Genomic DNA, 12,887 nt, shown 5'->3' with positions numbered 1-12,887 from the left:
AAGATCACGAGGTACAAGCCGCCGCCGACGAACTACCCCGCGTCGATAGTTCGGTTTTAATGCTAACAAGTTGTCTCCTCCCCACTACTGATATCTGATACCGCCTTAGCGAAGCCCTGCCACTTACCCTTTGCTGCTCATCGTGACCTATCTCAGCCTCGCGTGTAAACTAAAAATAAAAAAGTCTTGCCTCACACTTACCATGCAAGAACTCGCCTCTTGTCCCCCGGCCTTTGTCGAGAGGAAGAAAAAGATTCTCGACCAACTCGCAATTCCTGATACCGAGTACACAGATGCTTCGCCAAAAGGCTCTGTAGACGAGGGGATCCGTGATCTTATTGATGAAATCAATCAGCAGTCAGGATTCGTCACTACTAGCAGCTGTGCAGGGCGTGTTAGTGTATTCCTCGAGGGACGAAGAGTTGCTGAGGCCGAAGGCGAGGATGAGCGAGTAGCGGGAGTTGGTGGAAAGGGTGCTGGAGGAGCCTGGTTGTTTGTTTCTCACGATCCCATACCTGATAAAGATGATGGAGTCACGGACTGGAGCAGCCAGTTTGGTCTTGAAAATTCTACTGCGGCTCAAAATGCAGCTCCAACGGTCAAAGAGAGAAGACTTGTCCATTTCAAGTTTGAAGCAATGGTAAGCTGGAACCGTGCTTCTCTGTACAAAACGAGAGGCAATGTTAGAATACAAGTACATGTTAAGCTGAGATATTGCGTAGATCCTCCACGTTCTCACAGCATCTCCTGAGCATGCTCAAATACTTCTACGATGCGGGTTGCAGGCAGGCTTCCGAGAATCGGGAGCTCTTAACATTGTCCCCAGCGGCAAAGATGCTACTACTCCCATGGTTGCTATACGGACAATGGGCCTCGCCTTCGAGTCACTCATCGGACAGCAGGTTGACGGCCATCGACAACGGATAGTCTCCCCTGAATACCTTCAGACACTTGTGGATATTGCAAACGAGCGCTTTGACGAGAACAAGAAGCGTATCGAGCGTTTCCAGAACGCCTTCCGGGATGCCGTTTCTGCACCAGCGCCGCGTCGAAACCCAGAGGGACAAGAGTGGGAAGATGCCGCGGCGAGACGGGAAAGGAAACGTGCGGAGGGCCTGCGGAAGAAAGCTGAGCTGAAAGCCAAGCAAGAAGCAAACACAAATGATGGAAATGAGCTCAGTGACAGAGAAGGGGAAGAACAGGCGGGCCTGCTCTTTTGAGGTATAGGTTGCTGTACACTTTGATTCCTCGACATAGCTTTTTTCGCTCCCAATACCGTAATGTACACGTACGTTCCTGTCTGGGCATGCCAGGACCCATCCTCTCTATATCTCTATAGAATCGTTCACAATTCTCATTACAAGTTCCCATAAGCGTTCTACGAGACAACCTTCTCAACCCAGCTCTTCTCTAGCTTCTTGACCTCAGCCTTGAAGTTTTCCACTTCTTGCCAGCAGTCGAGCGGCCGTCTGTCGTGCTCTCGCAGACATCGGATAACCTCGTTGCGTGCACCTTCGACACCCTCGGGAAGATCACGCACTTGCTTGCGTGCCTCGAGCTTTTGACGCATCGCCTCAATTTCCTTGCTAACGGTGTACTGACTTGTGCTGTTGTCGTCCTTGAGGTCGGCGTTGGAGAGCTTTTCGTGTGCGATCTTGAGCGCTTCGGACTCTTTCTTCTGGAGATTTTTGAGCTCCTCGGCCACACGGGCCTGGATTTGGAGCTCGATTATCTTGGATCGAGAGGCATCAGTCTGTCGGGGAAGAAAGCAGCTCGGTTAGCTTCATTGTAGTCTTGCGTAGCTTGACAGTGTAATTTCGTTGGAAAAGAATGTACCTCATTGCTAGACTGTAGTGAATCTACGAGATCTTGTGAGATGCCGTTGGGCGCTGAGCTGTTTATTGGCAAGCTGTCAGTTACTGATTGAGATCAATCAAAGTGGTTTGCGAATCAGGAACAACATACGCCTTCCACACATGTGAGGAGATTGGTTTCGACTCGCTGGAACCCATTGTGTCGACCTCAATGGCTGTGCAACAATGTTCAATACCCAGCTCGTGATAGCCTTCCTGGAAATTTCCGGCGTTGATCGGGAGCATCACGGAACGACCATAGTTCTGCCTCAGGTTGCAAGACTTGCTGTGACGAAATCTGTGGCGCAGGGTATGGCGCAGTCTGCGGCGCACCACCGTTCAGTACTACCAAGCTCTCACACGGGAGCGATTATTCTATGCTGCCAATTTGACACAGATCAATTAATATTACGTCCGTGCTGGCGTGATCGCGACTCAGGAAAAGCGTGGCATAATCAGCGATCTTATTCATATTTCTTAAGAATCTAGCCAACAAACCATGCTCGCTCAGATCCGAATCGGCCCTGGAGCAATAAAAGGTGATCTATCCGAACTCTAAGAACAGACGAACACCTCGGGCCAACATCCGCTGTCATCGAGGACGGTCCGTTATTGTGGACTCGTCATGAGATGCATGATGGAACTGGATGGAATGGAAGGATTAAAAGTAAGCATCAGATTCAGGGCAATCGCCTGAACAAGATATAAGATTTCCCTTTCTAGAATCGAGATTTTGCCCGTCTGTGGGTCGCATCTAGCTTCCCAGGGCAATGGAACCGAGCCTTCAAGCACCGAATCATTCTACCTGTGACGCCAAGAGAATTGTCGGTCGACACGATATCTATAATGGATGACAAGGCCGGCATACATTGTGCAGTATGGACATTTGTCCGTTATCATGTTGGACGGTGACACGGGCCGCAGGTGCAGTTTGTATCAAACCTGACGTTGGAATTGAATTCCATCAACCACAGCACGGGAATTATAAGATTGCGGGCCGCCTTTGATCCTGGACAACGATGTCAACCAGGGTCCATGTTCGTTATGACCTTGTCTGTGAGGCTTGTATTCCATGCTGGCAATCTGACTATGCTTAACCGATCATAAAAATATCGAGTGATTATAAACCTTCTCGTCATATTGCAAGTAATGATAGTGGGTGCATCGGTTATTCATCTTATGCTCGCATGATCGAGTCACTCCGAGTTTCCCGTGTGGTGGTGGATAGGTTGTTTCAGTCAGTTCGTTTTCGTCCACCATAGCTCGGTTTTGTGTCAGGCGAGGACGAACGGAAGGCTGGAACAAAATATGTTTATCCAAACATAAAACAGGAAACATGGAAACAAGTCGTGTCGTTCGTCTGCGGTGTAGCGGTGATGTGATGCGATGCCGTCTGTTCCTGAGACGAGTAAGGAATTTCCAACTGGATGCCTCTGTGAGTCGACGTTGAGAAGCCTCCAACTCTTGGCGGCAATCTTATGGGGCATCGAGTGGCTCACAAGCGCTGCAACGGCTCAACACCCGTATTCCTGCAGCAGGTCTGGCCGCTGACAGCCACTCACCCCTGACGAAGACAGCTAAAAAACCTGGTCGCCATTCCAAAAGGGGCCTGGGAATTGATTCCACGAGCCAAGGCCAAGCAGTGGCTGGTTTCAGGAGCACAGGTGAACAAGGGTGAGGTCTGACTGGTCCCTCAAGCAGCCACTAAATCACTCGCTTTTGCCCGTCAACGGCCAACTCTGAGATCTGGCAGCGACATCTCACATCCAATTGGCCACATCGTGAACCGCCACGCCGTTACTACTGCGGTTACCCCTGTCGTGGCAAAAGGCAATCGAAGCCTATTAATGTATACTAACCACTAACCAGCGAAGGGAGCCCTCCTGGGTACGGGATGGAGCGCATGTTTTCTCCATGCAAGAGGCGCTTATTGCACGTTCGTGTACATGTCCAGATTTGCAGCCGTTCTCTGTAGAATATCACAAGATATATAGAGTGATGCGCGTGATCGAACCACATTCAAAAATATGGATTAAGTTGTCGGTTTGACAAATATTGCGGGAACAAGAAATAGCACGCCTTGCAAGGGGTTTCGGATGAATTTGGTAGCCACTCATAGAGTGTCGATATTAACTTGACTCGCTGCATCTCGTTGGACGGAGCCAGGAGAAGCTGTAAGGGGCCCCTTGCCAGTGTACGTACCACTTGTCCTACAGGGAAGGATCCTGGCCCAATGGACCTGGTAGCAAGTAAATCCTTTCAGCGCCAAGTCGAGACCTAATTCAGTTTTTGTTTGCTTGCCTGCTTGTGAGGGAGTCTGGGCTGTCAAGAGGGCGGAGTAGGCCGGCCCATTTACATATTATCACAACGTCTGCTCCCTGGGCCTACCTTCATTCCTGGTCTCAATACTGTCTATGGTGGTTCGGTTTGTTACCTGTTTCTTCTTCTTTGTTTGTCCTTGAGACCTTTTATACATTCTTCGTTAAGGCTGGCCATTCCATTTTTCTGACGTCGACTGTTCTCGGCCACTGCTTGCCAGCTGCTCGTTTCGTTTCGTCTTCATCCGTTTCTCTACCCGCATTTTGGGTCTCAGAAAGCATTGAAACATTCAAAAACAGCCCTTTTCCCCATCGGATCGGATTGAATTGTCTTGTCACGATTGTCTCTGGTAGATCAGACCCTTTTTTAGTCTTGCAACAAGCGACTTGTCGTATCGCGCTGAATTACGTTGCACTGCCCTATACGCGCCCAAACGTCGATCGTCTGTACGCCTGTCTCTGCCTTCCTTGTCGCTGGACTGTCTACCAAGCGCCCTTGCCTCAACTTCACTTTACTTCACTTCACTCGACTTTTTCTGCTTTATTACTTTCACTTAGTCGCGGCAATTGACGTCGACCCGTTCTTTATTGCAGATCTAAATCCAAATTCGCCAGAACCAAAAAAAGCAGATCATCAGCTAGGTCTGATTTCCTCCAGCTGCAACCGAGAACATTACATACCTCGTGGACGAGGTGAACAGCGCTTACAGACTTCAAACGTCATTGAGCATTGTCTCGACGCTGGTCCATAAGTCGCCATTGTTCTGCCTGGATTCTTTATTCCCCATTGTTCTTTGGCTCGTTGCATTGTGTGTTGAACACGCTTCCACCAGCGCCAAATTACCAAGGTCACTACCGAACAACCCGCTTGTCGATCACGATTTATCTACCACCGTCAAATCAACAACTGGATACGATCATGTTCTGACACCAAAGAACGAACAACAAGGAGGAACAGCATACACTCACTTTCTTTAAAACCCATCGCCAGTCTCGGTGTGCCTGTTTGGGATTCTTTATTAGTCCCACAATCGCCTTGTTTCGTCACTCATTCACAGCAAACAACAACATCTCGCTCTTTCTACCTCATCTAAGGACTCCCATATAAGAAAAGCTCATCCGATCATTACTCACGTCGCTCCCAGAGAGCCAACGCCGACGAAATGGATTTCACACGGCGCCGGATCGCCGACATCAGCTCGTACACACCTACGACAACACTCAAATCTCGTGCCGAAGCAGCTCACGGAGATGCTGAAACTACTCCCAATTACCACTCCAATCTCGACGGTGTAAATCAACCTATGAATATGATATTTAAGGATGCTTTGTGGTGGACCCTCGGCATCATGGCCCTCATCGTTTTGTGGATTAGAATCATCGAGATTCTATGGGCAAGACTCCGCCATGTGTCGGCCATGAACGTGCCCGGTCACAAGCAACAGTACTGGAAGATCTCCCAGTGGACATGGATGCCCAGCTTAAAGAAGAATATCATCTACGCCCCCCTGTGGAACAAACGTCACAACCGAGAGTTCAGGCTCTCTTCTGCTATCAGCATGGGCACTCTCCCTTCGCGACTTCACTTCACCATCCTTTTTATCTACCTGGGCAGCAACTTTGCCTACATGTTCGTTCTCAACTGGGCTAATGAGAACATGTTTGCCTTTTGCGCCGAGCTACGAGGCCGCTCAGGAACGTTGGCACTCGTCAACATGGTGCCCTTGATTATCTTTGCTGGACGCAACAATCCTCTTATTGCGTGGCTCAGGATCAGTTTCGACACTTACAACCTTCTCCATCGCTGGATGGGTCGCATTGTTGTTCTTGAGACTATCATCCATACTGTCGCCTGGCTCATTGCCGCCGTAGACGACATTGGCTGGGATGGTGCTGGCCGTCAGATCACTGGCATCCTCTTCTACGGCTCGGGAGCCGTAGGTACAGTAGCCATGACCATCCTCGCTCTGCTTTCCGTCTCGCCTGTGCGACATGCCTTTTACGAGACCTTCCTAAACGTCCACATTATCTTGGCCTTTGTGGCTTTCGTTGCCACATGGGCTCACTGCGCCTCCTCCACGCTTCCTGGAGGCTTGCCCCAGCTCCCATGGATCATGGCTATCATGGCTATCTGGTTCTGCGACCGACTCTCCCGCATGTTCCGCCTTTTGTCCGTTAACTGGTCAACAAAGGGCTGGACTGAGGCAGTGTGCGAGGCCATGCCTGGCAACGTCACCCGAGTCACCCTCCACCTGCCACGGTACAAGGACATCGAACCTGGTACCCACGCTTACCTCCGCATCTGGGGTGTCTCTGCGTGGGAAAGCCATCCTTTCTCGATCTGCTGGACCAACCACGTTCGTGACAGCAGCCTACCCATTGCTGAGAAGGAAAGTTCAAACACAGTTGACAAGTCAACCATGACTACGAGTGTTTCTTTCCTGATCGCAGCCCAGACAGGATTTACTAAGAAGCTCTACGACCGTGCTTCCCATTATCCTAGTGGCCTTCGCGCCAAGGCCGCCATGGAGGGCCCTTACGCCGGACACCACAGTCTCGACTCGTATGGCCACGCAGTCCTCTTTGCTGGATCGACTGGGATAACTCATCAAGTCTCGTACATCCGTCACCTTCTCGAAGGACACAATCAAGGGACGACTGCCACTCGCCGTATAACCCTTGTTTGGATCATCCGCGAATACGAGTCTCTCGAATGGGTACGACCATACATGGATACAATCCTACGTATTCCCAATCGAAAAGATGTCCTTCGCATCCAGATCTTCGTCACCCGTCCTCAGAACCCACGCGATATTGTCAGTGCTAGCGCCACGGTGCGCATGTTCCCAGGACGGCCAAACGTTCCTCTTATTCTGGAAAGGGAGGTCCAAGAGCAGATGGGCGCCATGTGTGTTACAGTATGTGGACCTGGCGCTCTTGCTGATGACGTTCGCGGAGCTGCCAGGGCGGTGCAAGGTTCGAGTGTGGTGGACTTTGTCGAAGAAAGCTTCACCTGGTAGACTATGGTCACAAGGCAGAGGCGGAAGTAATCAAGGGATTCCATTCAAACAGTATATATTTTACGGAAATGGTAGTTTATGTCATCAAGACATCCGTGGAGATGGAGATATGTCCAGGACAATCATAGCATCACGCATTTCTATAGCGATCAAGTTACTAGAGATTTTGAGAACCAAACTCTGAAGCAAACTGAATGTTTATATAAGTGATGTTTTTGTGATATAGTCAGGCCCTGGTGACCTAGTTCGTTAATTCATGGAATCATGTGTGACATCAGACTGATCTGTATTCCAGGCTACCAGGGTCCAGCCCGACGTAACTGAACTGCCGGGTCCGGTGCCTTAATTATTAGCGTCGTCGGCATGGACCAGTAGTGCTGGGAGTGCCCCGCAGTCCACACCAGGTACTCTGCGTTAGCAGGCGGGCCTTGCTCTTAATGGAAATACGTACCCTCAGTCGCGTCTCTCAGTTACATCAGCACAAAGACGCGATTTCTCCCATGGGTCTCTTTGTGTCATACAATCTTGACCATTCTCACGATACTATACCAGTCATCTAATTCTGTCTATCCACACACCAAGACGAAATTGATAGTCGTATTCCCATTACACTTTTGACACTTTCCGACCATCGCACAGATGCCTGCTCGAAGGCAAGACTCAGACCAAGAGTCGCAGTCACGATCGCCCTCTCCACCCCCACGAGCAGCACAATCGCATCGAAGTCTCACCGTGCGAGAACGCGAATCCAGTCGCTCCGTTTCGGGGTCAAAGCGAAAGCGAGCAGATACACAAAATGGCGGAACCTCAAACCATAGAAGACGGACTGCTGAACCTTCTCACGAAAGCAACGACGACAACAGTGACGATGACGATGTATACGACCCCGACCAACCACCGGAGGAGCGTCGAGAAATCCAGCAGGGATTCAGAGACTTGCTGCGCGAAGTAACAGAGAACACGGAGGAGTACCTGCAAGCCGATTCACGAGGACTTTACGACACTATTCTTCGTGCCAACGAATTGTCAAAGAAAGTACGGCAGACGACTGAAGCCACGATCGACTCGCGATTACTTGTCAGCACGACCGATCTGTCTTATCGAAAGACTTTGCGGTTGACTCAAGGAAGCCTTTCACAGGGTGTGGATGTAGATGAGTTTGTGTCAAAATGCATCACATATATGAGGCACGGAGGAGGAATTATAGATGACAATGCCCCCGAGCTTTCGAGTACTCAGCGCCAGAGAAGAAGAACTACAAGAGGCGACGAGAACGGAGACGATGATATTGGGGACGATGGCGACATGATGAACTGGCCTCACCTTGGCCGCTTCTCCGCCTTGCCATGTATCCGTCGCCCTGCTCTACCTGGGTTCCTGCTTGGTCCCCTATCAGTCGAGAAGAAAGCTCGAAAAATCGCCAAGCGAAGTGCGCCTTTCAGGCCAAATAGCTTGATAGAAACTCGTCCGGAAGTCCTCAATGTCGAAGACTTGGCGCATAAAGAGAACGATCTCACGGCAATCTGCGGCAAGATCCTCCACCAATTACAAAACATCCAAGTCCACCTTCAGCAAACCGTATCGGACAGTATTGATGACGATATGGACGACGAAGAGAGGACCAGAATCATGCACCAGTATGGTCTCCGTAGTACTGGCGGCATCGACTTGATGCGCTTTGTCGTGAATCCCAAATCCTTTGGTCAAACTATAGAGAACATGTTTTACGTCAGTTTCCTCATCCGAGATGGTCGTGTGGAAATCGAATTTGATGAGTTTGGCCTTCCCGCACTTGGTAAGTCAGCCATCATGGAGTTATTCTTATGTCGCTAAATTGTATCACAGCCCCAGTAAATAAAGATGAGGTCGAAGACGATGATGAGCCAACACGCCACGGGGCAGCAAAACACCAGGCCATTCTATCTATGGACATGGAAACATGGCAAGACATCATCGACACTTTTGGCCTCAGGGAACCCATGATCACACACAGAAAGGATATAACAAATTCAGGGCCCGGCGCCAGGGGATGGTACAGCTGAAGAACGACAAGGGCGAATTGGTTGAAAGAACATGTTGAGTCTTTCAGATCCATTGTCATGCAACTCCAGGATACCTTTGATGCTGCAAAAGGCCAGGCGCGACTCGGCGATAGCGACTAGTCTCATGCACCAGTTGATGACAAACTTTTGGTAGGGTTTCTTTGTCCATAACTTGGCTGTCGTTACATGAGCACAGACAGCATGGACTAGGTGGTGTTGGTGGCTTTTTGTCTTTGTGAGAGTGCGCCTGTGCAGACAAAGAGGTGTGTGGTCTCGGTATATTTTTGGCGCATGTCGTATACCAACAAAGAAAGGACTCGGATCAAAGAAGATGAATAAACAAAGGCTTCTTCGAGCTTCGAGGGCACTCCTTTCGTCTCTTCATAATTCCCATCTGTCCTCTTGTCCAAACCTGCTTTACTGTCCATGTTCCAAGTGTCCTGTTACTTCAACGCTTTTATGCCCACACAAGTGGACTTGTTCACTCGCACAACTTTGAGCTTAGAACTACATTCCTGAGCCTTGCATCATCACCCCTTAATACGCCTAACGTCACTTATTGCCCCTTTTTCACCTGAACAATATGACAGCCGCCGTGGAGAAGCACTTCAGCGTCTTTTTGGACAATGCCAAATTGCGGTCAGGCCAAACTGTGCAAAGCTGGGAACAAGAAAAGACCAGCCTTGTTTTGGACTTCGACACATTTTATAAGCATGAGTGTTCAAGCCTGCCCTCTGATCTTCCAGAACAGGCCCTGACGGTCTTAAAAAGACTCCATGCAAGGGCCAAAGAGGGTATCGAAGCGATGTTCAACACCTGCAAAGCTTCACAACGCAAAGATGCCGATGATTTCGGAACCGGTCTAACGAAGCTGGCATCCACTGTCAAGAAGACCAGTGACAAAGAGATTCTACGATTGGAAGACGAGGCCCATAAATCCAGGTTGGCCGTGGAATCCTTCAAGCGTCAAATCAAGTCACGCTTAAATGACAGCCGGGAGCCCGAGTCAGTCGAAGTTGTGGAAGACCGCAGAGAGAAGAGAGCTGCCACTCCGATTAGCGGTGGAATGGGATTCGACATAGCCCATCGTAGGGCAACAGGGAGAGGCCCTCGTACACCGTCCTCACAGACTCGCGCTCAAAGGATTTTAGCCCAGAGACAAGCCCCGACTTTACCGGTTGTCTTACCCGTTTCTAGGAATGTTCCTGCTCGCTCACCCACAAGAGTTCCTGCTAGAAGCGTTGTCCAGGGGGCATCTTATCGTGCCCCTAGTCCCGCAACGGTATCACCGGCAATGAGGACCACTTCGACTGCAAGAAAATCACAAGCGCCCAAAGGCATGCAATCTGAAGAACTCGGAGATATACACCCTATAATGGAAGAGACGATGAGGTTGGGCTCGGCAATCAGCCAAGAATACGAAGATAATCTGCATATGCTTGACGAAGAACAATCCGAATGGGAGAACATGGATGAAATTGATGAAGTACTATGGCAAAGTGAGTTCAATGGCCTTTATAACGAGCCAGACGCTAACAGTGCACTTGCAGGTTCAGAAGATTCTCCTCAGGATGACAGCTTCGAAGACCTTTCTGCCAGGAACAGCAGGCTTTCCAGAGAAAAGAGCAGGCTGAACAAGGAGATTGCCAGTCTTCACGAGGAGAACGAAAAATTCCAAGAGATAATCGAGGAGCTCAAGGGCAGCAACGAGATGCTGACACGGGAGAATGAAGACCTTCGCATGTACACAGGCAACCAAGGACAACCTGCCGGGAACGCCAATCAAATTGGAATTGATGAAGACCTAGATTTCCCAACGTCACTACCTAGGGTACCAACGATACCCCATACTCCAACAACAGCAGGCATACCCGGCTCACCACTGTCAACGCCGAGAGCACACAACATCTCAACTGACACATCCAAAATGAATTCACCATTGACACCTCTCCCACTAGCCAGGGCTGCAACAAATGATTCAATTCGAAGTGATTGGGGCAAACCTATCGGCACGCATTTCCCCGGATCTCTACACAGATCCGACACATCAGACATGGCTTCACCAGACGATGTAGGCCCATACACTGGTACTATGAGTGATGTCATGGCGCTCCTCAGGTCAGCAGTTGTGCGCTGCAACAAAGACATACAGACATGTCACAAGGAGAAGAAAACTTCACCTGGGCACGAAACCCCTACGAATTTCCTGTTTGAATCCTGGGAAGATTCAGCGAGGAGGAACCGTCACGATTTCCGCCAGACGATTTCGTATTTCCAAACAATCTCTGGCAAATCGTCTAGCAAATCTCGGTCCCATGCGAGCTCCAGCTCATTGGGGGGATCACCTCGTTCTGTAGGAAGCTCCTTCACGGCCACCAATACATTCAAATCGTTCGGCGGCGATTTCGCTGAAGGCGTAGGGTGGGATTCCCCAGCATTTGTTCCTCCCAAGTCTGGAAACGCTCCGGGGCTTACCAACCCAGAGGGCAAGCTTCATGAGCCGAAGACTGCACAAGAATCTCCCCCTATGGAAGGCTCTGTTGATAAAAAGGGTTCTACTCAGGGAGGCAGTTCTTCTACGAGTGGAGGCAGCTCGAAGAAGAGCCAGTCTAATCCCAAGGGCCAGCCCCAAAACTCGCAAAAGAGCTCTGGCTCCAGGACTGGAACAGGAGGCACCAAGTCATCGATAGCACATGGAGAGAAGAGAGGCGACGATGACGACGACGACAACGACGACATCGTCAGATCCTTGACACATCCGATGTTGGAAAAATATCGACATACTGGAATGCACCCGTTGTTTGTGGCTATCATACTCTACCTTGCGGTACGTTGGTCAAGTTTCAAATTCTGGGTTGACCAACGGGTGCGCCGTCCCATGCGTGAGTACATCACACGCAAGCTGCCCTCAAGGTTCTCCTCACTTAGCACTGCAATTGCTATGATCATGTTGTTGATTACCGGGTTCTTTTACTTGTACTTCAAAACATACCTTGTTTATTTGGTTGTACAAAAAGAACGGCAAATGTGGCGTGACGGCAACAACGTGGCGATGCGCCTTGAGCTGAAGAGAGCCGGTAAGCCATCGGGAGTATCACTCTGGGGCCTCAGCGAAGAACAAGGATTGGTACGACAGAGTGTTGGCGACTTTGTGGAGTTTATATGCTGGTCTCTGGGCTTTACAGCTTTGAAGAACTCGGTGAGCGTTTGGGCGTTGAATATGTGGGCAGTTGTGTCTGACTCTGCTTCTTTTGCGTGGGAAGTATGTTGTTGGGCGCTTGCCACGACAAATTTGGTTCTGGGAAATGGCGTAAATACGGCTATGCATAGGGCAAAACTGGTCTTTGTTGGCGGGAATTAGAGGCCCAGCCGAGCAGAAGCAACTTCCTTGGACATGTAAAGGAGTTGGTAACGGGGTCAGTATACAGTTTTGTTTTCAATTGCTTTACTTAGTTAGGTATTAAGTGTATTTCATCAAGTTCGTTAGAGATATATTATCAATATGTTATTTTTACCTTTTCATCCGAGTCTGATTAAAATTAATGGATCACTTTCAGCAAGTCTAGACTGATGGGGAAGTATTGGCCGTTCTGTTGATGATACCGAGGTTGATACAAGTATGAAAGGGCGGGTTCTCGGGGTTCAATAACTGGC

At 49.7% G+C, this 12,887-nt stretch overlaps 5 protein-coding genes across 5 annotated transcripts, besides 2 other annotated features; 4 read left to right on the top strand and 1 right to left on the bottom strand.

The window, feature by feature from the left end:
* Window positions 1-202: 202 nt before the first annotated feature.
* FPSE_10179 (uncharacterized protein) lies at window positions 203-1,220 on the top strand (the record flags this gene model as incomplete). Its single annotated transcript, XM_009263296.1, has 2 exons — window positions 203-640; window positions 723-1,220. 2 exons carry the CDS (start codon window positions 203-205, stop codon window positions 1,218-1,220), a joined length of 936 nt encoding a protein of 311 aa, XP_009261571.1.
* A 158-nt stretch (window positions 1,221-1,378) lies between these two features.
* Window positions 1,379-2,099, bottom strand: FPSE_10178 (uncharacterized protein; the record flags this gene model as incomplete). The annotated part of the gene is made up of 3 exons (XM_009263295.1): window positions 1,379-1,753; window positions 1,837-1,894; window positions 1,966-2,099. 3 exons carry the CDS (start codon window positions 2,097-2,099, stop codon window positions 1,379-1,381), a joined length of 567 nt encoding a protein of 188 aa, XP_009261570.1.
* Window positions 2,100-4,675: 2,576 nt separating this feature from the next.
* Window positions 4,676-4,698: a microsatellite.
* A 636-nt stretch (window positions 4,699-5,334) lies between these two features.
* On the top strand, window positions 5,335-7,191 carry FPSE_10177 (uncharacterized protein; the record flags this gene model as incomplete). The annotated part of the gene is made up of 1 exon (XM_009263294.1): window positions 5,335-7,191. One exon carries the CDS (start codon window positions 5,335-5,337, stop codon window positions 7,189-7,191), a length of 1,857 nt encoding a protein of 618 aa, XP_009261569.1.
* A 639-nt stretch (window positions 7,192-7,830) lies between these two features.
* Window positions 7,831-9,233, top strand: FPSE_10176 (uncharacterized protein; the record flags this gene model as incomplete). Its single annotated transcript, XM_009263293.1, has 2 exons — window positions 7,831-8,986; window positions 9,037-9,233. The coding sequence occupies 2 exons, from the start codon at window positions 7,831-7,833 to the stop codon at window positions 9,231-9,233; spliced, it is 1,353 nt and encodes a 450-aa protein (XP_009261568.1).
* A 583-nt stretch (window positions 9,234-9,816) lies between these two features.
* Window positions 9,817-12,594, top strand: FPSE_10175 (uncharacterized protein; the record flags this gene model as incomplete). The annotated part of the gene is made up of 2 exons (XM_009263292.1): window positions 9,817-10,732; window positions 10,784-12,594. The coding sequence occupies 2 exons, from the start codon at window positions 9,817-9,819 to the stop codon at window positions 12,592-12,594; spliced, it is 2,727 nt and encodes a 908-aa protein (XP_009261567.1).
* Window positions 11,943-11,970: a microsatellite.
* Window positions 12,595-12,887: the final 293 nt, after the last annotated feature.

The sequence above is a fragment of the Fusarium pseudograminearum genome, chromosome 2 (genome assembly GCF_000303195.2).
Source record: "Fusarium pseudograminearum CS3096 chromosome 2, whole genome shotgun sequence".
In the NCBI taxonomy this organism is placed as follows: domain Eukaryota; kingdom Fungi; phylum Ascomycota; class Sordariomycetes; order Hypocreales; family Nectriaceae; genus Fusarium; species Fusarium pseudograminearum.
The sequence above is the reverse complement of the archived record's forward strand: the minus strand, read 5'-3'. Positions and strand labels throughout refer to the sequence as shown.